At 44.6% G+C, this 24,390-nt stretch overlaps 1 protein-coding gene across 4 annotated transcripts in view; it reads right to left on the bottom strand.

Annotated features, from left to right (window-relative positions):
- The window catches only part of MAP3K20 (mitogen-activated protein kinase kinase kinase 20), a 1,120,268-nt gene that overhangs the window by 156,556 nt on the left and 939,322 nt on the right, over positions 1 to 24,390 (bottom strand). For all 4 annotated transcript variants that reach the window (XR_013608752.1, XM_078681552.1, XM_078681553.1 and 1 more), the window contains 2 exons: positions 16,540 to 16,602; positions 13,598 to 13,690 (listed from right to left, as the gene is read on the bottom strand). Coding sequence is in view for 3 of the 4 variants with exons in the window: in XM_078681552.1 (XP_078537678.1) it covers positions 13,598 to 13,690; positions 16,540 to 16,602 (156 nt within the window). In the remaining variant the exon portion in view is untranslated. The remainder of the gene's footprint in view (positions 1 to 13,597; positions 13,691 to 16,539; positions 16,603 to 24,390) is intronic.

A 24,390-nucleotide genomic window follows, 5' to 3' on the forward strand; every position in this document is an offset into this window, starting at 1 on the left:
AGATTGTAATGTCAAGGAAATCCAGACTCCTGTTGTCTGCACTGTACGTGAACTTGAGGCAGTTGTCTTTTGTGTTTAGCCAAGTGTGAAAATCCTTGAGATCTTCTTCATTCCCTTCCCAGATTAGTAAGATATCGTCTATATACCGCTTCCAAAGCAGTATATGACGAATGTAAGGATTGGTTTCTGTGTGTACATGAGTCCCTTCAAAGGTGCTCACATATAACCCAGCCACACTCGGGGCAAAGGTGCTGCCCATCGAGGTGCCATGGCATTGTAAGTACAGTGTCTCTTTGTATTGAAAATGATTTTCCGTCAGGGCGAGGCGGCAACATTCCAAAACGAAGTGTCTAGGAGTTTTGTGTGGCCAGTCTGTGTCAAAAACGATTTGCTCTAGCATGTCCAGGGTCTCTTGTTGGGGTAGGCTTGTGTAGAGACTTTCTACGTCGAGTCCTACTAGCATCATCGTGTTAGGTGAGTATTCAACATCCTTAAGTAAATTCAAGAGATCTCGCGTATCCTTTAAATAGGTTGGTGTCTTTTGTACCAATGGTTTTAAGTAATGGTCTGCAAACTGAGAGAGAGGCTCTAATACCGATCCAATGCCTGACACTATTGGTCTTCCAGGAGGTGGTATTCGGGCTTTGTGTATTTTCGGCAATGAGTAAAAATATGGAATTTTTGGGTTCCTTGTTACCAGAAAATCCGCCTCTTTCTTAGATAGCCAGTTGTGAGCTTCTGCTTCTTCAACCATCATCTTTATTTCCATCTGTAACCTCTTAGTGGGATCTGTGGCTAGTTTTTTGTAGAACTTCTCGTCTGATAGAAGATCAAGGCACTGTTTGTCATAGCCGGCTGCAGACAGTATGACTACACCCCCTCCTTTATCAGCTGGCTTGATTATGATTTGTCCATCGTTCTTCAATTCATCCAGCGCAGTCTGTTCTGCTCTTGTTACATTGTGGAACGGTCTTTGTTGATTCAATGCTAGTTCGTCTACCTCTCTCATGATAGCTTGCTCGAAAGTTGCGATTTCAATCGGAACATGAGAGATTAGTGGGCAAAAAGTGGACTTATTCCTCAAGGAGGTGTCACCCTCCGGGATGTGTTTTGGTTGATCTTTGAAGAAGGCTTTCAATTTAAGCGTACGGCAGAATTCTGCCAGTTCACATTTTGTTTTGAAGATATCGGTTTTAGGGGTAGGGACAAATCCCAGGCCTTTGTTGAGGACATCTTCTTGTTCTTTTGTTAAGACCTTGTCAGTCAAGTTCACGATGAGGGAACAGTGTTGGCTTTTGTCACGCTCCTCGTTTGGACCTGACGTGTCTGATCGGACCAGGTCACTCCTCGATTCTTTCCTCGTTGTTGAGGTTGGCCCCTCCCTAAAAAAGGAACCCTGGGTTGGAAATTCTGTCCTTGTTGATGGGGTCCTTGATGATTCATGGGAGGGGGTCCTGGGAAGAAAGGATTCATCCAGCCTTGGAATTGAGGGTTGAAGGGTTGGAATGGTATTCCTTGATGATCCACCTGAAAGAAAGGAGGGCGCCATGTGTTCCTGCCTCTTCGATTGCTTCTTCTGTTTTGTGGTCTTCCTCTGTTGTAGTTGGGGAATTCATCACCACTTTGGTCCGATCCATCAACCGAGGATCCACTAGTTGACCCGTAGTTTGAAGCATTATCATTAAATTTATGGGCCTTATTGCTATACGGGTGTACACGTTCTAGGGAGAACCTCTTTAGTTCTTTTGCCAGTTTTTGTAGCTTTGTCTGGGTGAGGTACTCTTGAGTGTCATCCTCGATGGGCAGCACCTTTGCCCCGAGTGTGGCTGGGTTATATGTGAGCACCTTTGAAGGGACTCATGTACACACAGAAACCAATCCTTACATTCGTCATATACTGCTTTGGAAGCGGTATATAGACGATATCTTACTAATCTGGGAAGGGAATGAAGAAGATCTCAAGGATTTTCACACTTGGCTAAACACAAAAGACAACTGCCTCAAGTTTACGTACAGTGCAGACAACAGGAGTCTGGATTTCCTTGACATTACAATCTATGCAGGAGATGGGCATCTGCAAACACGTACCTATTTTAAAGAAACAGCAAAGAACAGTCTCCTATCTTTCAAGAGTTTTCACCCCCGCCCATTGAGGGAAAATCTCCCTTACAGTCAGTTCCTAAGGCTGCGGCGGAACTGCAGCAAGAACACTGAATACCGGGTCCAAGCAGAAGACCTTTGCAAAAAACTACAAGATCGAGATTATCCAAGGCGAGTGGTAAATAAATGCAAGAAAAGAGCACAAAACCAAAACAGAGAAGGCCTATTGGAGATCATTACCAAAACAGAACCAGAAGATCTAACCACATGTGTCACCACCTACAGCCCAGTCACTGACAAAGTTAAGAAGATCATTAACAAAAACTGGAGGATCCTCACGTCTGGTACACTCTCTTGGCCCAAACCAAGATTTGCCAATAGACGGAGTAGAAACTTGAAAGACATCTTGGTACACACGAGACCACCTGTCGCAAAACAACGAGAAAAAACAAATCTATGGGGAAACCCCCCCATTGTTGGTCATTACCCGTGCGGCTCATGCTCAGTCTGCTATCTGACTCAACCAACCAAAGAATTACAATTACTTCCCAATTTCAAATGGAGAATGCTGAAACACACTAACTGTAATACTAGTCATGTAGTGTACATGATCACTTGCCCCTGCCACCTCAGTTACATCGGCATGACATGCAGGAAAGTTAAACAAAGGATTGTGGAACATCGGAGCAACGTAAAATGTAAAAAGAGTACAACCAAGATGGCTAGTCACTTTCTGGAAGAAAACCACACAGTGGATGACCTCAACTGGGTCATCCTCGAAACCTTGGAAAGAAAGGACAGTAACGCAGAAAGAATCCTTTTTGAAATGGAACAACGCTGGGTACATCGATTGGGGACAGACATAAGAGGCCTGAATGACAATATTCCTTGGCTTAGTGTGCTGAGATAAAAAGCGTAAGCTAGCCAATGCAACCATACCCACCCAGCCCCCATCTACACACAGAGAGAGATAGATGGGGCAATCTAAATGACTCACTACCTCTTCTTCTACGAGTTTAGCGCAAAGATGTTCCTTAATTTACAGAATAGTAATTAAGGTAGCCACGTGAATATCGAGTTGTACATTCTTCGTGACCACTTCCACCTCATTGTAATGACAACGAAGAAATTACACATTCCCTGAAGGTTCCATCCTTGACTGCAATTTGCCTCCGTAAGACGCAGCCCAGCACATCAACCCAAGAGATGCAATAACTGAGATAATTATTTATGCAGTAGTAAGCAATCCGGTCTTTCATATATATCTTTTTATATATATTTTGTGTGCACTCGAATTTGAAACACCTCGTGTGAATTCTAGAACAATCCCCAGTCTTATCTTTATTTTAGATTTTTTACTTTTAAACAAACTTAATTTTCGAGGTGAAGTCTCAGAATCACTTCTTTTTTATAATAACCTACTTTTTGATTCACAATCGCGTATTTTTACTTTGCGATACATCTAACAGCAAGAGACAATTAGTCTTTTCTCTATTGCCTTGAACTGAGATTTTCATAAACAACCCGGAAGCGGAGTCCCGCCACTTCCGGGTTACAAGAGGCAGCTGCAGCGCAACGCAGGGCGCGAGGAGCGGAGCGTGAGGTATCCGTCCACTACAGACTCCAGCTACAAAATCGCAAGTACCATACACCCCACCCCGTTAATGTCCTAATGTTCCTCTCTACCTAGCCCCCTCGAAGCCCTTGTCACACCCGAAGGAGGTGTAACTGATGTACACTTCAGGTACGATCTATGGCGCATAGAGAACACTGGCATGGATGTTTAGGTTCTAAAAATAGCACGATAAAATTGGGTCATTTTAAATTACGAACGAAATAGACCTGTAGATACTGCACATGAATGATAACGTTACTGCATGACATATCATCACATTGCAACTTAATGCCGATAATCATGTCTCTGACCCACTAATACAGTTGTCTGAGTGAAAGGAGACATCCAAGCTCCTTATTTTCGCCCTGCATGACTGTATGACACAGCACCATGAAACCAGATATTTGAATTTTTCTTTTTGCATGACACATGCTTGTTGGATAAAGAGAGAGTTGACACTGCCATTTACTGGGGGTTACGAAGTATTGCCATCTTTATAGTTGCTTCAATTTGTTTTGTCAAGTAGTGAGTTCACTACTCTATGTGTCTCCCTTACCCTTTTTCCCATTGTGTATGTCTCTATTATGTTTGATCTATAGGTACATTGCGACCTTGAAGAAAAGAAACAGGTTGATAATTTCCCTTTTCTAAACACTTGCTTGCTAAAATTTAGTAAACCAGTATCACTTTCACCTATCACTACTGGTCCTGAAGAAAGCCCTTAAGTCCGAATCCCGGCACAGGGGGCTGAAACATGTCGGCCATTTAAATATTTTTGAATGCCAGTGCGTCCTGAAACCTTAATTTTTTCAACAGAGCGCACGTCAATTGAGCATTCCCTCAAGGGATCCACCCGAACCCAGACCTAATAAAATTCCTATTCTGGTTATCCGGGGGTTTTTAACTTTTTTGCACATTGTCCACATCACTGGGTCACTACTGTTTTTACCAAGGGTAAGATCCTCCTGGTGGAGGCTGCATACCAAGACTAACCCTATGATTATGAACACACGTGTTTGAAGAGCGGAGAACCAAGATATACCGCTTACCACACTACCCAACACGTGCATGAGGGTTTTTTATTTGGAGACACCGTTGTACGTTCTCCTGCATACCCTGGTTCATGCAGGACAAGTGATCCTTCCCCTTTTGATTTTTTGGAGTGAAAAGAGTTCCAAGACTTTTCTAACTTAGAATGTCAAACCACTATTTACAGGAAGAGCTTTTTGTGTACAGCTTGATGTACCCAAAGTTCCCATCCTGCTGAAAAGTTCCCTCTAAGAAGAATTATTTAACTTTTTAACATCCGTTGTGTGGTGATGTACCAGACGTAGCCGAGTTGTATCTTTGTAGTTTCTTTATCGGTCTTAGTTGCAGGATGGTAATCATGTACATCAGCCCCACCAGGAGCAGCCTGCCTGCTGCTCAGCCCATCTTCAGCTGTCACACCTCACCACACAGGCACCCAAACATTCCATGCATCTCCATCACACCAACATTCTACTCAGAACACTCACACTGGCTGAGCAGCTAGTAGCTGGTTAAGATATGAGTAATATTAGTACATAGGCAGACTATAAAATATCCTCCCCCTTTTAAATGGAAACTAAAATAAACAATGCTAAGAGTGAACAACTTTACACAAAAATGTACACAAGTAGAAAATAGTTACAAACTCAGGGATGCAAAGTAAAATAGAACATCTTGAGAGTTTATAAAAACATATTTAAAAAATCTGCAAAGTGTGGCAATGGGTGACACGCACTCCAAGAATTTGATCCTTACTAGAAGGGAACACAAAGTGTAGACAGGATTCCTCATGTAAGGATTAGAAATAACCACTGTGTAAATGGGACTGACACCCATCTAGCCACCCCTAACGAAAGGGTTAATATCTAGTGAAAATGGGACTGTGATCCCTAAATACTTATCTTGTGAAAGAATTTTTTTGTAAAACGTGTAAATGGGACTGACACCCATCCAACTACCCCTCACGTAAGAGTCTGAAAATGATGTCAATGGGACTATAAACCATAACACCATACCCTGTGTAAGGGTTTTTAATGTAGACTGTGTAAACGGGAATGACGCCCATAGAGGTAATGTGATATACTACATAGAAATGGGACTAGTACATATGCCCGTTCCCCATGTAAGGGTGTGAAACATAAGACCAAATGCATGTCAACAAACCACTTGAAACGATGCCTCCAAAGAGTGTGGTACTACAAAACACAGGAATGAGTGTCAGCCACCCATAAAAACAATAATACGGCCCTCCTGTAAGGGAAGTAACATTCAATGTAGAAGTATAGCCTAAGATGCAATGTAAATTGTAAACATGACAATCTACTGTGAAACTAAAACTGGAGCCAAAACAATCCTCAAAACAATCCCATGCGTAAGGCATATGTACAATTCAACGTAGAGACATAGAATGAATACTGTGTAAAATTTCAAAATCCCATCGTAGTGTACCGAACATAGTATAAAACAAATTGCATCACTAGAACTGGACGCTTCAGTAAGGGATGATGACACCCCAGCAGGGACCCCATAAATGTACATAAGGAACAAAAAAAAAGACATTCAAAATGCCCACAGTGTGCAAACCATTTACCACAGCAAGAACAACTGCATATGCCGTACCTTGACACAAAACATCTCACCGTAACTTAAAGCGTTTGCATAACACCGCATAGCAGATATAAAAACATCCCTCATCAACCACCCAGTTGAGCAAAAAAACAATGCTTAGAGTGGAGAGAATCCATTCGAAACCGCACATGCATTACTAAGATGTAACCACAATAAGCATTGAGAGATATTGAGCAGGAACCGTACACTTAATGTACAAAAACCCTCTGTGAGAAGTAGCACTAATAAAGGTCCATCCTATTACCATTTAAATGAAGAAATAACTTGAAAAGGCATTACCCCAGGACTCTTGACTTAAAATTTCCTCCTGAAAGCTGTATGCAGGATAACCCCTTGAGCTGGGGAGCCAGAGCTTGTTTGAAGGACGGGAATGACCAAGTGTTCGAACCAATTTTGACCAAACTGGAATGAAGCAATGCGGAGGACATGTCCGTAATACACACTACAAAGATGGCATCACGTAAAGAAGACGCGCGCCGGGAGGCTCCTGGCCAGGCCTGGGCGTCGTTCGCGGAGTTTTGCTAAGCCGAACTCCACGAAATTACAAAAAACTCGGCAAAGTTCCGCGAGTGGCAGAGTGCAGTGTGAACTGCAGTTTTTGCTAGTATTCCTGCCGCTCGGGTAGAAATTATACCTGAGCAGCAGCTCGCGCCAGCGAACTTACCGTTCGTAATCATGAGCGGGGAAAAAAACTCTGCTGCACATCGCAAAGCAGAGTTTTCTGCACTCCGCTAACTCCGCAGAGTGCAGAAAACTCCGCAAACTCACCAAACAGAGCGAAGGTCACTGCCCAGGCCTACTCCTGGCACCTCAAACCAGCAAAGCGTCCCTCAGCAGCTCGCAGAGCAACAAATAAGTTTTGAAGTGTCTCCGCCCGACTCGATGGAGAAGGTAAGTCTGCGCATGCTTTAAAGGGCTTGTACCTCCTTGTTCAAACAGCACAGCAGCGGTTCAACTTTTGTCAAATGTTCAAATTACAGCCAAGCAAACAAAACTATATAATAAATATATCACGGTTCTGATGGCCTCCTCAGCCCGCCGGTTCAGAGGCTGATTTTCAAACAAGTGTCACACCATTCCATGTAGCTGTAACTTACGTAATGTAGACGGCATATGAAAACATCGCAGATCCAGACCGAAGCATGTGTTGGCACTTTCCACAAACGAAACGCAGGAAAAAGCGATGGCACAGTCTGCAGAGATTACCATACTAAGCATAAGCAAAGATGACAGAACAACTTGTAAGATGACTTAGTTGTAGAACTTGTTTACTGTAAAATTTCACAATTGTCAAGTGACTCAGCACTGCAGGCAAGAGCTGTGATGGTGACTATTCCTTTAAAATTCCACCCGTTCCTGTTGACTGTACCATGGAGCCAAACTCCATATGGACGGCAGACCTCACGGACTTGAAAACCTACCGGCCCATCTCTCTCCTCCCCTTTGCAGCCAAAGTCACAGAGAGACTCGTAAACACCCAGTTTACCACCTTTGTCGAAGACAACTCCATCCTGGACGCCTCCCAATCTGGATTCCACAGAAACCACAGCACTGAGACCACCCTCCTAGCTGCCACGGATGACATCCGCATGCTACTGGACCAGGGTCACACGGCGGCCCTCTTCCTGCTAGACCTCTCCGCGGCCTTCAACACTGTCTCACACCGCACTCTCACAGCCAGACTTCACGACGCAGGGATACGAGGAACGGCCCTCGACTGGATCCAATCCTTTCTCACTGGCCGAACGCAGAGGATCAGACTCCCTCCCTTCCTCTCGGAACCCACTGACATCAACTGCGGAGTTCCACAGGGATCATCTCTCAGCCCTACGCTCTTCAACATCTACATGGCCACCATCGTCAGACACCATGGACTCAGCATTTATATCCTACGCCGACAACACTCAGCTCATCCTTTCCCTCACAAACAAGCCAGATGACACCAGAGGCTGCGTCCAGGAAGGAATGAGGAATGTAGCAGCCAGGATGAGGGACAACTGTCTGAAGCTCAACTGGGAGAAGACCGAGGTCCTCATCCTCGGACCCTGCTCCACCGCCTGGGACAACACCTGGTGGCCGTCCACCCTCAGGACCCCACCCATTTCCACCAACCACAGCCGGAACCTCGGGATCATCCTCGACTTCTCTCTCTGCATGAACCGCCAGGTCAACACCGTCGCCTCCCCAGCTACAACTGCCTTCGGATCCTCCGTAAGACCTTGAAATGGATCCCCTCCGACTGCAGAAAGACAGTCACCCTCACACTCATAACCAGCAGACTTGACCATGGCAACGCCCTCTAAGCCGGAATCAACAAGACTCTCCTACACAGACTCCAAACCATCCAGAACGCTGCAGCCAGGCTCATACTCGGAACTCCACGACACGAGCACATGACCCAATACCTACGCTGCCTTCACTGGCTCCCCTTTGAGAAAAGAGTCACTTTCAAACTCCTCACTCACGCCTACTAAGCCCTCACAACATCGGACCCAAATACCTCAATAAGAGAGTCTCCTTCCATGCGCCCAAGAGAAACTTCTGCTCCGCCGAACTCGCCCTGGCTGAAGACCCCCGCATACGCAGAAGCAAGACAGGAGGAAGAGCCTTCTCATACATCGCAGCAAAGACCTGGTACGAGCTCCCAGTGAACATCAGACGCTCCCCAACCCTGCAGACGTTCAGGAAGGACCTCAAGACCTGGCTCTTCGACTGATCCGGAGCAGTCTTATTTCCACCCCCCAGCGCCTTGAGACTCTCAAGGGTGAGTTGCGAGCTATATAAACCCCTGATTGAGCGATTGATTGTTCCTAGATAAGATGTGGAAGTGTTTAGGCTCGCACCAGTTATCCAGTTGCATTAAATTCAAATATAGTAGACCAATGAATCATATCGAGGCAGGGGCTGTTCACTGATTAAGGACACTGGTGGGGCTGGCAGGCCTGGTGCTTTAGTCTTGAGACTTGTTTCTTAGTCTCTGTAGGTTTCCTTATTTTTTCTATGTCAATTCCATTGATATCTTCTGTAAATCCAGTAGTACGCATAGGTCTGTCTTCAGATCGTTGCCAAAATTATGTTGTGATGTACCAGACGTAGCCGAGTTGTACCTTTGTATTTTCTTTATTGGTCATAGTTGCAGGATTATAACCATGTACATCAGCCCCACAAGGAGACGCCTGCCTTCTGCTTAGCCCATCTGCAACTGGCACCTAAACATTCCATGCATCTCCATCACAACAACATTCCACTCAAAACACTCACACTGGCTTAACAGCTAGGAGCTGGTTAAGATATGAGTGACATTAGTACATAGGCAGGATATAACACTTTGTAAAATGATATGAGACTCCACCGATTTACGTTATGTGAGTTACCCATATAATTTATTCCCAAAATGTTTTTATCTATTTTTATTTTTGTTTCTACATGTTTTATAATTGAACTTTTAATTGTCTCTAATTAATAATTATTTATTATTTTTAAATCAACTTTAGAGTGGACTGTAAGCGCTTTACCTCTGAATTGCTCATCTCTGAACTGTATTTTGATTGTTCATACCTGCTTTTTCATTGCCTGTAGCAGAGTTAGGAAATGCACTTTTTCTGCAGCACCCTAAGGTGAGCCAAGATTGCTTTAAGGAAGCTTTTGACCTTCCTCAGTTGGTGAACTACTGGAGCTCAGTTCAATTACTTTAAGCCTGCAGCCACTCTCCACCGCTATTTTGAGGATTGTTATTTCACAAAATACTTGAAGAAAACATGCGACTTAGAGATGTTTCCTTAATGTAAGCACAATATCTCAACAAGGATTGAGGAAGCATACAGGTCCAGATTTAATACATTAACACAAAGACAGTCAGTCAACTACTAACCAGTCTCAGCGCTCCAAATTGTGCAGAAGGGCTTTGCCCCCACGCACATCAAGGGGAATCTTCTTGACTCTGTGTTCAGTAATAATCAGAATCTTCTAGTTGACATCTCCATTCCTCTCCCGTGGACTGATCACTTATTAGTCCCCATGGTATTGGAGCCTTGCTAAAGAAAACTAATTTAGACATCTCTAACATGGCCAATTATCGTCCCATCTCCCTTCTTTCCTGGCTGAGCAAGTTGACTGAGAGATACATAAATTCCATCCTCCTCCACTACTTAGAGTCCAATAACTTACTCCACGACTGCCAGACAGGATTCCGTCCCAAGTTAGAGACAGAGACAGCTCTTGTGGCAGTGACAGAAGAAGACAGGAGACTCTTAGACCAGGGCGGCGCGGCTGCAATCATTTTGCTAGACCTCAGTGCCGCCTTTGACACTGTGAACCATAACATCCTGCTTGAGAGATTACAAAATCTCGGAGTGACAGGTCTGGCCATTACCTGGTTTCAGTGCTTTTTAAAGAACCGATTTTTCCAGGTCTCTGAGGGTATTGCTACTTCTAATCGCTGGCCTCTTAGCTGTGGGGTTCCTCAGGGCTCATCCCTGAGCCCCACGCTCTTTAATACCTATATGGCACCGTTGGCTGAGATAGTGCTTCCATTTGGCATAAAAATCATTACATACGCAGATGACACCCAGCTGGTGGTTGCATTAAACCACCCCGAAGGGTCATCGTGCGATCTGGGCATCTGCTTAGAAGGGGTAGCCGAAAGGATGGCACTATCTCACCTTAAGCTGAATGGAGACAAGACAGAATTAATGTTTCTGGGCAAGTCTCCTTCACCCTCTTCGGCCCTCTCCTGGCCGCCCTGTCTCGGTACGATACCTGCCCTTTGTTTTAATTATCAAGCCACCAAGCTCTCTGCTGTCTGCTTTGGTCTGATGGGGATGTTAAGGAAAATCCTCCCCATACTTTCCTATCAGGCACGAAGGATTATGGTGCAAGCCCTTAACCTGTCCCGCTTGGATTATGGGAACGCATTGTATCTGGGCGCCCCGCAGGCCACCAACCAAATACTGCAAGTAATCCAGAACTGTGCGGCCGCCTATTCCTTGAGATCCCCCAAAGACAATCAGCAAGACCTGCTCTGAGGAAGCTTCATTGGTTCCCAATTCAGTCCAGAATACGTTTCAAGGCCATATGCCTGGCCCACAGAGCAATCGGGAAAACTGGACCTGCCATTACCTATCCTCTGGTTACCCCCTACCAACCGTCCAGGAGTCTTCGTTCCAGCACCGCCTTCCTCGCTACTACGAGGAAATTAGGTAGATCCAGATGGGGCGGACGTTCCTTCTCTCGGAATGCCTCAATTTTCTGGAATTCCCTGCCTCCTACTCTTCGCAGGGACCCAACCTACTGACCTTCCGCCGATTTCTTAAACTCATCTCTTCACTAACACTCACTAACTTACCATGTCCTTGCTCTGCCTGGTCCTAGCGCTACGAGGCCTCAGGGTAGTAAAGCGCTTTATAAAACCTATTTCATTCATTCATTCATTCAGAAATGTTGTTTGCATGTGCTGCAATCACGAATGCTATTTAACATGTTAAAGCCAGACTTTTGGTTTTGCCAATGGCGGGGCACACATTTGCAAAAACGGATTGCTTTCTGTGAAGAATGCATACAACATATATACAACTGAATGTGAGAAGCAGTGTTATTATTGGCTGTACTTTTTAGAGGTATAATAGTACCACATGTATTCCAATGAGAGCAGTTCTAAGAAGGTGGAATGATGCACCAAACAGCCACTAGCATGAGGTGAGAAAGTAAAAACTCTTCAGGTTGGAGCCACACTATCTATTTTTTAAAGAATTGATATCCATTGGCCATGCAGACAGTTGAGTCATCAATCAAGACCGTAAAAGCACTAACTGTGAAATTCCTCTATAGGAACAATGGGGCACATGCATCAAGCTAATTACCAGTCGCAATCAGAACCTCCGCCATATCGATAGATAACAGGCAGCTTTATCGGCACAACTGTAGTTATCGTACTTGCCGCAAGCCTAATATCAACCCCTAAATCGACTGCAGCAATTTCACGCTGCCTTGACTTTCTGTATCCCGGCAGCCCGCCGAGATAAGACGCACCGTTTCTTCCATCTCCATATGAGAATACGTGAGCAACAAACCACCTGAAGGCACTGTCTTATACGCAGGCAATCATTCTATTAGTCCTGATGATGATCCCACTATTTTTCTCCAAGGGATCGAAACGTCGTCAACCTGTTTAATAGTTCCACGCTTTAACCATTGTGTGAAATTAGGGGCCGATTATGATAGAGGATTTTCCGCCTCCTCCGGGCCGGCGGAAGCCACCGCCGGCCCGGAGGAGGCGGAAAATCCTCTGCGGAGTCACCAAAGACCCACCGCCTCATTACGATGGCTGGTGGGTCTTGGATTCTGTCCGCTGCTTTTCCGCCGCGGTCGGATTACAACCGCGGCGGAAAAGCTCTCATTTGGCTGGCAGTGTCTATCAGACACTGCCAGCCAAATTAGGAAGCATTAGTAAACATGCTTTTCCGCGGCGGTTTTTCCGCCGTGGAAAAGCATGTGTACTTTTGCTTTTGGGGGCCCGTTGCGGGACCCCAGGGCGTAGGCGGGTGGGGGGTGCACATGGGGGGTACCTATGGTACCCCCCAGCATTTACATGCACAAAGCGGCAGGCACCGCGCAGTGCCTGCCGCTTTGTGCATGTAAATGTTACACATGCACTTTTAACATTGCGGCGGGTGCTGCTTGAAGCAGCACCCGCCGCAATGTTAAATATCCAGGATGTGACCGCCAGGGTGGCGGTCACATCCTGATTTGCACGGAGGGACCTCCGCAGTCCATGCGGACGGTCCCTCCACCTCTGGGATGGCGGACGGACGCAAGTCGTCCGCCATCCTAATCGGCCCCTTAGTGTGGCTACTATTATGGATAGCTTGTTTTAATCTATAATTCAATCAAAGCTTCCGTTTCTTTTTGCCTGAATTTCTTTAAATTTTCGTTTATACCTGTTCTTTGTTTTGTGCATTGGCTGCAGGATTGCATCCCGCTCTATTGTTGCTTGTGCCAAGTTTAGAACGTCCTTTAAAAGTTGGCTATGCATCCGGCTGGCCTCTTTACTCCCTAGCCAGTGTTTGCCATGCTACAAAAGGGCTCAAACATCAGGATGATACAAAAAACTGTTTACTGTTTACATATGATCATTTGACTATGACCATAACGATCAATTTATATTAAGTATGTACAAAAAACGCCTAAATTAACATTCGTTACTCTTCCCCCCCTTTGTTTTTTCACCTCAGGGCTAGTTCCTGGTTTGAAGTGATAACCAAAAACAAGCTCCAAATTCACGATTTTTTCTTCATTTTCATCTTGTTCTGCTTCAGGATCCTACGAGGAAAAATAAATAAAAAAACAACTTTAGTAAAGCTAGTTTTACTATTAACACGATTACCATTTTTATGCTTAGGAAATGTTTAATGGCTGTTCAGGTACAGCCATACATGTAATATTCAGAGGTACTAAAAGACAAGCTATAAAAACTTAAAGCAACGTTTTAATGCTTTTTTTATTTTATTTTGTTTGAAATTATACATTTCTAGGTTAGACAAGCATTTGAAAAATACATTACAATTTAAAAATAAAATAATGAAACAAATAAATAAATAAATAAATACAATTTTTAATGATTCTGAAGCTCAAATTATTGGTGATAATGAAAAACATGTTTTGTGGAGCTAGTGATACCTCACATATTGTGATTAGTAAAGTGCCTATACTGTGTAACATGCCACCAGAGTTCTTCAGAGAATGTATGCGATTGCTATCCTCTTTCAGACTGAGGAGTTAGATTATAATGTTATATAAGGTTCCGCTCTACGACATGCGGGGAGCATGTTAGAATTCGATTCAGTGAGCTGCTCAGTGTCAAAGCTTCAATTGGAAATTAATATGTATCATTGATGAATAGTACAACTCAACACAGTAAAATAATCAAATGATGGATAAGGGACCGTTATAAAGATGATATTCATTAATATTATCTGCTCGATCTGTAAAATTGAGCAGGACATCTGGACTTTCTTAGACTTGGACTAGTATGCGAGAAGCAAAAGACGAAGAATGGGATACAACCAAATTGCAAAATGTAAAAAATGGCAAGACTGTCTATGTCTACTTAGTTTAAAGATGGCGCTTTATTTTCAGACGTTCATGTGGTGCGCCTTTCTCCTTTTCCTCTTTGGCAAAAGTCTTTGCACAGTATAGAGTGAGGGTATCAGCCTGACTGGGTAAAGTGCTTCTTCCCTTCGGGTTACTAAGGGGACTCCCATGACATTAACCGCAGAACAAGTCGATTATCAATCAGGAATTGCTAGACGATATAAGTCCTTGCTTTCACAGGCTTTGGTCTCTTGGGTGGCATGAGGGATGACAGTGCAGGACTTGTCCACTCCTAGACACAGCACATCTCGTAAGCAACACCCAGACAAAGTATATCTGGCGAAAGGACCGACTTCTGCACTGAAAGATGAGCCATCATCTCCACCTTCTCCATTTAGCGCTGATGAGAAGCTTGAGTGCTCTGCAGCATAAACAAGCGCAGATCAGAGATTCAGGAGTTACAGAAAAAAGTTATCCAAACACTAAAGTACTCCTCCAAATGTGAGTGAGAGTGACATGCAGAGCATCCAACTGATGCTTGGGTACTTCAGGAATGCTGCAAGAACTCTACATATCCCAGGTAAATCTGATCTGGGAATGAAGCTCCTCTCCAGGGTCTCTCTTGCTGTAGCTACTGGAGTCTATACCACGGTAACATAAAATAAAGAACAGACCTTCTTAAAATGTGATACTCCTGAAGGGTGAATGGCGGACGTCATTGGTTCTCTCCAGTAGGAAATCAGGATTCCCCTGGAATTGGCCAAAGCATGATCTGAGATGAGAAGGAGTAGTAGAGGGCTAACTGGGTATCATAATGCTCTGCTTTATTTCTACTGTAGCCTGGACTGTCAGAATCACACACACCCTTTTGAAGTTTATGGTGAGCCGCTGGATCAATAACGCTACTACCTGATTAGCACGTGGCTAGACAGAACATGCTCATGCTTTCCCCAAAGGATCAAATTTATCCTTCTTTAAACTTCGCCCAGGCAAGTCTCCTCTTTCAAAGACCTAGAATTATTACAGCATAGAGATCAGTTCTAGGCTCTAGGACCCACAAGCCATATGAGAACACGCTTCCCATTTGCCATGGTTCAGTGTAGAAGGGGATTTGTGGCACCTGAGTGCTCAGATGGTGGTGTCTCCTTCTAGAAGTCCTTTGTCTCACATTACCAATCTGGTGTGTCTTCGATACATAGCCAGGGCACAAGGCAGACAACAACAGGTGGAGGGATTTGTGTACTTTAAGTTCAAACAACAGGAGGCGTTAAAGGGAAACAAGAAATGTGATCTTTGTCGTCTTCTCCCAAGTAAAGCAGAAAGATGTTCTCATGCAATGCCCTAAAAACGTCCTGTCACCACATGCACCCTTCCCCGGGTCCAGGAAATGTTCAAGGAGATATGCTAGTTGCTGCTTTTTAAAAGGGAAATAAGATCAACAGAAGCCACTCCATGCTTTGGCGGAATGATATATGTATTCCTGATATTTACAATATCAGTTTGGCCCATGCTTGTAGTCCTGATAATCCAAGCTAATGCATAAGGAACATTTTATCCGATTGGCATCAACCAACCTTTTTTTAATCTCTTACATTAAATAAGGAATTAAAGTTTCTCTGGTGGTGATCAGATATCTAAATTCAGCATTCACTTTCATACAGTGAATGACAACCGTTCACTAACAGGCCATGTTAAACAATGTTACATGCATACCAGTACACATTCTATCCAGTCATCAGAGGCAAATACATCATAGGAAACTTACTTTGCTGAGTCTGTTTACTAGACTCTTCCCCTCCCCTACTTTACTAAAGTCAGAGTTCGCTTTTTTACCACACTTCTTTCAATAAGCTTATAAACCTCATAACTGAGTTCACTTACTATATCAAATAAGGTTGACTGATTTCTGTTTACCAAGTGCTTAGAGTACAGCACTTTGCTTTGGTTTAAGCCTAAATGTAACTTTATTCCAGTGTACAAGTGAGGACTAGTGTGCCACAATAGAAGGCTCACATAAAAGTGCACGAGAACACATAGTGTACGTTGAACAACTTTGGATGAAAAGCAAACACACTCACCTTGGTCAACGGTGGAAAGTGAAATAAATTTAAATAATCGTGAGTAAGCTTTTCAATTGCTGTCTGTAAAAAAAGCATATGACTGTTAGTAAACAATAATAATTCAACTACAAACAATTAATTACACAGAAAATGAAGCTAATTTAAACAAAAACAAAGTGGTTTCTTTACCAGCGACTTTACATTTCATTCACTGATGAGCAGGCAAGTGGCTGATTTACAAAACATTCAGTTTTCAAATATTTATTTATTGATAGTCATATACATAACCTTTTATGGTCGTTCTTACATCTAATGCGCAGACAGCAATATTAGAAAAAAATGTTTAAATAGACATGGTCAAGAATCATGAAAAGATTTCTGCTTTCCAGATTAACAGAGATCTTCTTCAGAAGCCCCAGATAATTTGTCAGATTAGTTTTATACCTTTTAAGTAATTCCATAGTAATATGTAAATAGAACCTAATGCTACCTAGTGCTTTTTGCCAAGGAGTGATGACTGCAACATAGTTAATAATTGTACAAAAAAAATATACACTGTGTTAAAAAGTCAGAAAGAAAAAACGTTCATTCAAATTTCTAAAAAGCGTATGAAGAAACTCTCAAGTCAATACAGTTTTAAGCCACTATATGAGGAGGCCAAAAAATGCTCCTAACAAAATTGATTTGAATTGATTTGAAGATCCAGATGCCTGAAAAAGAAACAAAATGTAATATATTTTATATATTGCAAACAAGAAGGTATTAGTTTGAAATGTGAAACCAAAGCAATTTTTATAAGCAATAAATACATCTAGATTAACAAATAATTTAAAGAAAATTGATTAGGAAGGTGAAGTTAATGAAACAACAATGTATAAACAGAGGAGTGTTGTTCTGTCAGGTGAAGGCTTTACCTATGCATTTGAGGAACATGCCTCACGTATTATTATTATATGGGATACTATGAATAACCTTCATTGGAGAAGAAAGGGAAAAAAGAGGGCAGAGCAATTTCACCCTAGTATAAAGGAACTGGAAGTGCAACATGCAGAATGTTTATGCATGGATTTCCAGGATCTTAGAGTTTAAATGGTCAGATTCAGATTAGTGAGGAAGAATACAAGGCAGGCCTAAAGATTGGTATTTTACATATGTAACTAATGATCTGGGAAATTGGCTTGAGAGCCATAATGTGAACAGATCTTGCATAAAGAATATCAGTTGCTAAGGACTTTAATCATAAGACTCTAGTAGCAAAGGAGAGAACATGGAGAACTGTGAAGGTGGAGAACATGGAGAATGCTACAGAACATTCAGAATAGAAGGATATTAAGGGGCTCCCTGGCCTGACAGCTGCATGTCTGGATCATCTTACAGATGAGTTCCAAATGGCCTACACTTAAAAAAATTCTCTAATTCAGGTTACAATGAAAAGTTTGTAACACAAGTTGTAGATTCATAATCCACCTGCTTTTACGGGTAGAAATTTAGATTTGTCCTTGATAAAATATGCAGTCTTATTACACACAGGAATTCCATGTGCAGTATTACTGCAGGTTTTATGGTTCCCGATGGGTCCATTAACTCTTGCTACCAGCTCCAATGGGAATTAAAGGCACTCAGAATGAGGGCCAGAGGATTGCTATCTCGATAAAAAAACAACAGAAATCAACCGTACAAGCCCATTTCACTTTCAAACATAGATAAGAGAGTGTTTGTAAAGATGGTTGCTAACCACCAAAGCTCAGCAGTGACCAAGGGTGTCTGCAAATCCCAGCATTGTATGTCTCAGGGAGATTACAAAGATTCACAGTAATGCCATGATGGTCATGCCAAATTAGTCGCATATTGATGAAAATACTTCAACTTACCTAACATGAAAGAATTTTGCTTGGGCATCTGGAGGGCTTTTATCGCATTTGGTGGGAATCATCACAACGTTTTCAGCTCGGTCAGATCACTGTATGACACGACTGTCTATGTGACTAGGGCACTTTCTTTACTGAACTATGAGGAAGGAATTGTACACACACTTCCCTTTGGTCTTTAATTTTCATTTTACACATGCTATTATCTGGCCCTGAAGAACACATCTAACCACTTTGCCATTTAATTGCAAAAATCAGTCCGGCACTGCTGTTTTTTTTAATAAACATATTTTAATTGATTTTACAAAGAAAAACCAGCCAATCATCAAGGTTCCATGACAGCAAAGGAATGCATACAATGATCTGGACGAACCAAGGGACAAGTGCATACAAATCAAAAGGTCCGCGTTTGAAAAATCCCCTACTAAACAAAGACCCCCAACCACTTCCCCCAAACCCTACGATACTTCTTGGGACAACCACGTGCCGCATACATTGTTTTTTCTCGTGCGGCGCACCAGTCGACCCCCGTCCACCATTTCCCTGCAGTGGGAGGATCAGGACTCTTCCAAACAGAGGCTATATCCCTCTTCGTCACCGCCATTGCTGTTGTATAAAACAATTTTTCATGTCTGGACCCGTCCAACCCATCTGTGATGCCCAGAATCGCATGCTTCGGATCGTGAGGAATCTCCCACCCCAGCACCTCAGTGAGCTCCTCCTCTATGTCTCCCCAGAAGCTCGCCAAGCACAGACATGACCACACCACATGAATAAAGTCGGCCGGCTCGTGGCCGCACCTCATGCAAGTGGGGGACGGCTGGAACCCCACGCGGTGCAGACGAGCGGGTGTCAAGTAGGCAGCATGCAAGAAGTAAAGCTGTATCATGCGCAGTCTGGCTGAGGCTGTGACTGTCCAGGGCACCATAAGGGCGTCGCACCAGTCTTCTTCCAGGGAGCCCACCCATTCCTCCCATTGGGTCCGCAGACGCTCAAGTGAGGTGGGGGTATTGTTAATGAGTGTCCGATAGATGTGGGAGATGCCCTCCCTTCCCAGATCCCCAAACATGATTTGTGCCTCGGGCGGGCTGTGGTGTGGGAGACGAGTGCCAGTCATGAGGTGCACCTCAAGGGCGTGACGCAGCTGCAAATATCTGTAAAACTGTGAATGGTGTAAGGAGTGTCTTCCCTGAAGATCCCAAAAGGAGCGCGTATGATCTCCCGCCGAGACGTCTCCCAGCTGCGAGATACTTATCAGATCCCATGACCGGAAGCCCTGCAGCCCGTTGACTTCCCTGAGCCAATGCCCTTGCCACAAGGGTGTGCATTGGGTCATAGTGCGGGTCCATTTTGTGTGGCGGAGCGCAGCCCGCCATGCCAGAAACGCCAAGTGAGTCATGTCGGGCCAACGAGATGGGACGGGCGCCCCATATATCGTCGATTGGAGGTTGGACAATCCCAACACACTAAGTTCCAGCCTGTAAGCAGGATCAGACCAACCCCCGTTTAACCAATCATGCAGCACAAGCAAGCGCATGGGTCGCCAGGTAATACAAGTATAAGTGGGTCATCCCCATATCCCCGTCAAAGGACGGTGTCTGACAGACGCCCAGGGCCAATCGGGACCTGCCCCCACCCCCCAAGGACTCTGGAAGCCATGCCGTTAAGCTCCCGGAACCATGCTCGCGAGAAATTAAGGGGAGTGTTTTGAAGCATATAAAGGAACCTGGGAAGAATCATCATTTAAAAAAAAAGCAACTCTTCCCATGGGGTTCAGAGGCAGTGGCTGACATTTAGACAAATCAGATCTGACCTGCTTCACCAGGGGAGTGACATTAAGAGCCCAGGTGAGCTCGGGGAGTAAAGACACCCAGATCCCTAAATACTTAAATGACTGGCGGCGGAGCGGTATGGTGGACTGCCATTCAAAACACTCCCTGGAGATGTGGAGGGGACCATGACCGACTTACTGGGATTGAGCCGTAGGCCGGAGGCTTGCTCAAATGACCGGAGGATCCGGAGGCAGTGGGGGCCCGAACTCGCGGGGTCTGCCAGATAAATCAAGACATCATCCGCATAGAGGGCGATTTTGTCCGCCTCAGTATTGGGCTATTCCCAGCCCCGCACCTGTCCGCGGGAGCATATCAGGGCTGCTAGGGGCTCCATCACCAGTGCGAAAAGCAGGGGAGAGAGGGGGCAACCCTGCCTCGTGCCCCTACAGATCCGGAAGGGTTCGGAAAGAACCCAGTTTACCAGAACGCGAGCCCTCGGGGGAGCATACAGTACGTGGAAGAGACCACAAAAGCGGGGTCCGAAGCCCATCTCCGCCAGGACGTCATCCAGAAACCCCCAATCCACCGAATCGAAGGCTTTCTCGAAATCTACCAGAAGGAGTGTGAGGTAAGGGGTGAGTAAATTGCGATGAGCCAGGGCCGAGTGGAGCCTCCACAGACAATGACGGGTACCACGGGAAGGCATGAACCCGCATTGGTCTGGATGGACCTGCGTATGCAGGTGGGGTTTGAGGCGCTGGACGAGTATTGTGGCGTACAATATTAGCTCTTTGTTAGTAAGCGAGATGGGACGATAGTCCGCGCACCGAGGTGAGGGTGGCTGGGATTTAGGCAGGACCACAATGGTGGCCATGTCAGTCTCCGGCGGGAAGGAACCCTTCTTCACTGCTCCGTGGAAAAGCTGGGCAAGGTGTGGAGTCAACGTCTCGCAAAACAGGGCATAGTACTCTTGGGGGAGACTGTCCGGACCCGGCGTTTTGCCAGACGAGGCAAGTGCTATTGCCCCTCGATCTCATCACGGGTGATGGGGCGGTCCAGGTTCGCCTGCACTACCAAGTCCAGGTGAGGGAGCCAACCGTCACCAGCCCGCAGCAAGTCTGAAAGAGACAGGGAGGGAATCGAGGCTGTGTAAAGCTGGCGGTAATATCGAGCGAAGGCCTGGACCATGCCGGGGGAGGAGTTACACACAGAGCCGTCTTGATCTATGATTTCGGGGATTATATGGTTCGCTCATGGGGTATGTGTCCAATCTGTGGAGGAGGGAGGCGTGCTTATCTCCCCAACCGTACACTCTAGCGATAGAAGAGCGCCAGAGGAGTTTGGCCGCGTACATCGACAGTTGTCGAATCTCTTTGCACATGTGGGCGAGGAGCCTCACGTCAGAGGCATCAGGGTTTTGGGAGATGGACCGTTCAAGACGTAAGGCCTGAGCCTTGCATGAAGTAAGCTTGTCCAACTGCGCACGCCGCTGGGCTTTGAGTTGCCTCTTGGCCACTCTGCGGATCATGGCCTTGCCCACCTTCCACAGGATAACCGGCAATGACACCGACCCCTCGTTGGTCTGGAAGTAGTGCTGGAGCTGCTGCCCCATCACTTTCCGGAAATCCCTGTCCTGGAGGAACCACGCATTCAGCCTCCAGGTTTGACGCATTGTGGCAGGGGGGGAACCTATGGTGAGCATTACCGGGGAGTGGTCGGATATACCCCGCGTTAGGATTGCGACATCCTGGAGCCAAAGGCAGTCGGTCGAGGGAATGTAAATGCTGTCTATGCGCGCGTGTTTATGATGCGCGGCCGAAGTGTGGGTGAATTGCTAGGAACGCCGGTGCCACGTACACCATGCATCACAAAGGCCTAGGGATTCGGCTCAGGCACTGCAGGATTTAATGTAAATCCTACTCTCATTTTAAAGGCTGGCATTAGCCAATGCCTCGCGGTTTTAGTAAACTAACATATAATAAACTTACTTCAAAGGGCTTTACACCAATCCTTTTCATAACTTAGTCTGTTGTTGTGTCATTCCCATTTTTCTTCTGCTCACTGCAGCATACAGCATGTGGCAATGGGTCAGCCCACTTCAGACAGCGGCTAACTACTCAGCAAGTGAAGGCATTTTCTTCTTGCACAATCGGCAAGTAGATAGAAAAAGTAGTCATTTTAGTGCCAGGAACTACTGGCCCAGTGTGTGCTTTTAGATCACAAAAAGATAGTTTTTGTAATAGTTCAAACAATAAAACCATTACAAAACAAAAAAGCATTGGCGAAACCAAAATATTGGCATCCAAAGTGACCCATTTTGGCTTTGCTAATCCACTTTCAACAAGCATAGGAATACAATTGAGCTGGTCCCCACATGCAACATTTTATACTATTGGTGAGCACACTGTGGGGCATATTTACAAGGGGATTGCACCACCAGAACTTTTTCTGATGTTCTGGATGTGCAATGCCCTGCACCATATTTACAAAGTGTTGCTAGCCACTTTGTGTGACTTAACGTCACTTTGTAAATATTGTACCCTTCCACGCAGATATCTTTGTGAAAAGGGTGTGCGATGGGTGTTGCTATGGGCGTTCCACCGCAACCCCCATTGCTTATTGACGCTCTCCCAGATTTACAAGGATGTGTAAATCTCGGGCAGCACCAAAAACTAACGCAAAGCAATAGCAGAAGTTAGAATGGCACAATGAGGAGAAATAACTTTCTTTCACCTCGTTTTTGCTTTTTGTATGTGTGCTGCAGAATATAGTGCAAAACACCACTAATGATTGTTTATGTGCAGGAAGAGACTCTTTTCTGCAGGAGGAGACACCTTCTTGCAGATAAACAATCACTACCTGCAACACATGCACCCTTTCGCTATGGTGCCAGGGTGTCTGAGTTGGCGCTTGGCAGCCATTTTTAGAGACTGCGATAGGGAAAACACAGGGGTGAGCTGTGTTGTTGTAAATACGGCGCATCCCTGCATTTTGAAAATGGCAGAGCGCGCTGCGGCGAACGTTGCTGCAGCGACGCACTCCATCATTTCCTTATAAATATGCCCTGTATACGTGTGGCTAGGTGGATTAATGCATGCACTCCAAGGATCTGTGTTTGACCTCAATGTCACAAGTTCAAAATCTGGCAGGTCTTTTCAGCATTCCATCTGCCCAGGGTAAATAAAATAAGTACTACTGAGTTGGAGAACAACAAACATCTACTATACAGTGTCAAAATGTTCTTAGGCAGGCTTCTACAACACGTCTACTGCGGGCTACCAGTAGCTCGCAGACTGAACCTGGTTCTGTGAGGCCGAGCTGGGGTGCAAAAGCAACATTCAGGACACCCTCTTTTTAAATAAGCAAGTGTGCAAATGCTGTGTGTTACACGCCTCAAAATAAATCAATGTCTCAGCGCACATTTTTTTCAAACCTTTCTGAAAACCACCTTAAAAAAGAATTGCTTCGATGACTACATACACAGAGGCATTATTAAGAGTTTCACTACATTCATTATTTGTATTCTTATATTTTTGTCCCAGTTTTCTTTTTCTTTCATTATCTCTCTCTCCGTATTTCTTTTTCTCCTCTCCACTTCTTTCTTTCCTGTGTTTCTCTCTTCTCCTTTCCTTGGTTGTTCTTTTCTCTCCTTTATTTTTTCCTTCTATCTCACATTCTACTTTTCTTTCTTTGCTTCTCTCTTTGCCATCAGAATTACTTATTTCCATTACAACATTTTTCCTATCTATGAATCCTTTCTTTCATCTCATTCCCGCCGGCTTTCATTCTCTCCTTATTATCTCTTCTTGTCTTTGGCTCATCTTCTTTGCTTCTTTCATTTTCTCCTTTGCTTCATTCCTTCCCTTTCTTTCTCTTGTTAATTTATTACTTTCCTCCCTCCACTTTTCTTCCTTCTTTCCCTTTGTTCTTACTTTTTTTCACTATCTTCTTTCCTTTCTTCTCTCCTTTGTACATCCTTTCCTTCTTTCTTTTTCTTTACTCCCTTTCTTTTTCTCCTTCCTTGTTTCCATTTTCTCCTTGATTCCTATGTTTCTTCTTACCTTTCTTTAATTCCACCTTTACTTTGTTCTCTCCTTTTCTTCCTGTCTCTTTCTTCCTGACCTTCCTGCATCTCTTTTCTTGTTAGCTTCCAAGCTTTCCCTTTTCCTCCCTTATTTTCTTCCTCCTTCTCTTTATGTATCTATATCTAGGTCGTACAGGAGGCAACA

This window comes from Lissotriton helveticus, chromosome 3_1, assembly GCF_964261635.1.
Source record: "Lissotriton helveticus chromosome 3_1, aLisHel1.1, whole genome shotgun sequence".
NCBI lineage: Eukaryota > Metazoa > Chordata > Amphibia > Caudata > Salamandridae > Lissotriton > Lissotriton helveticus.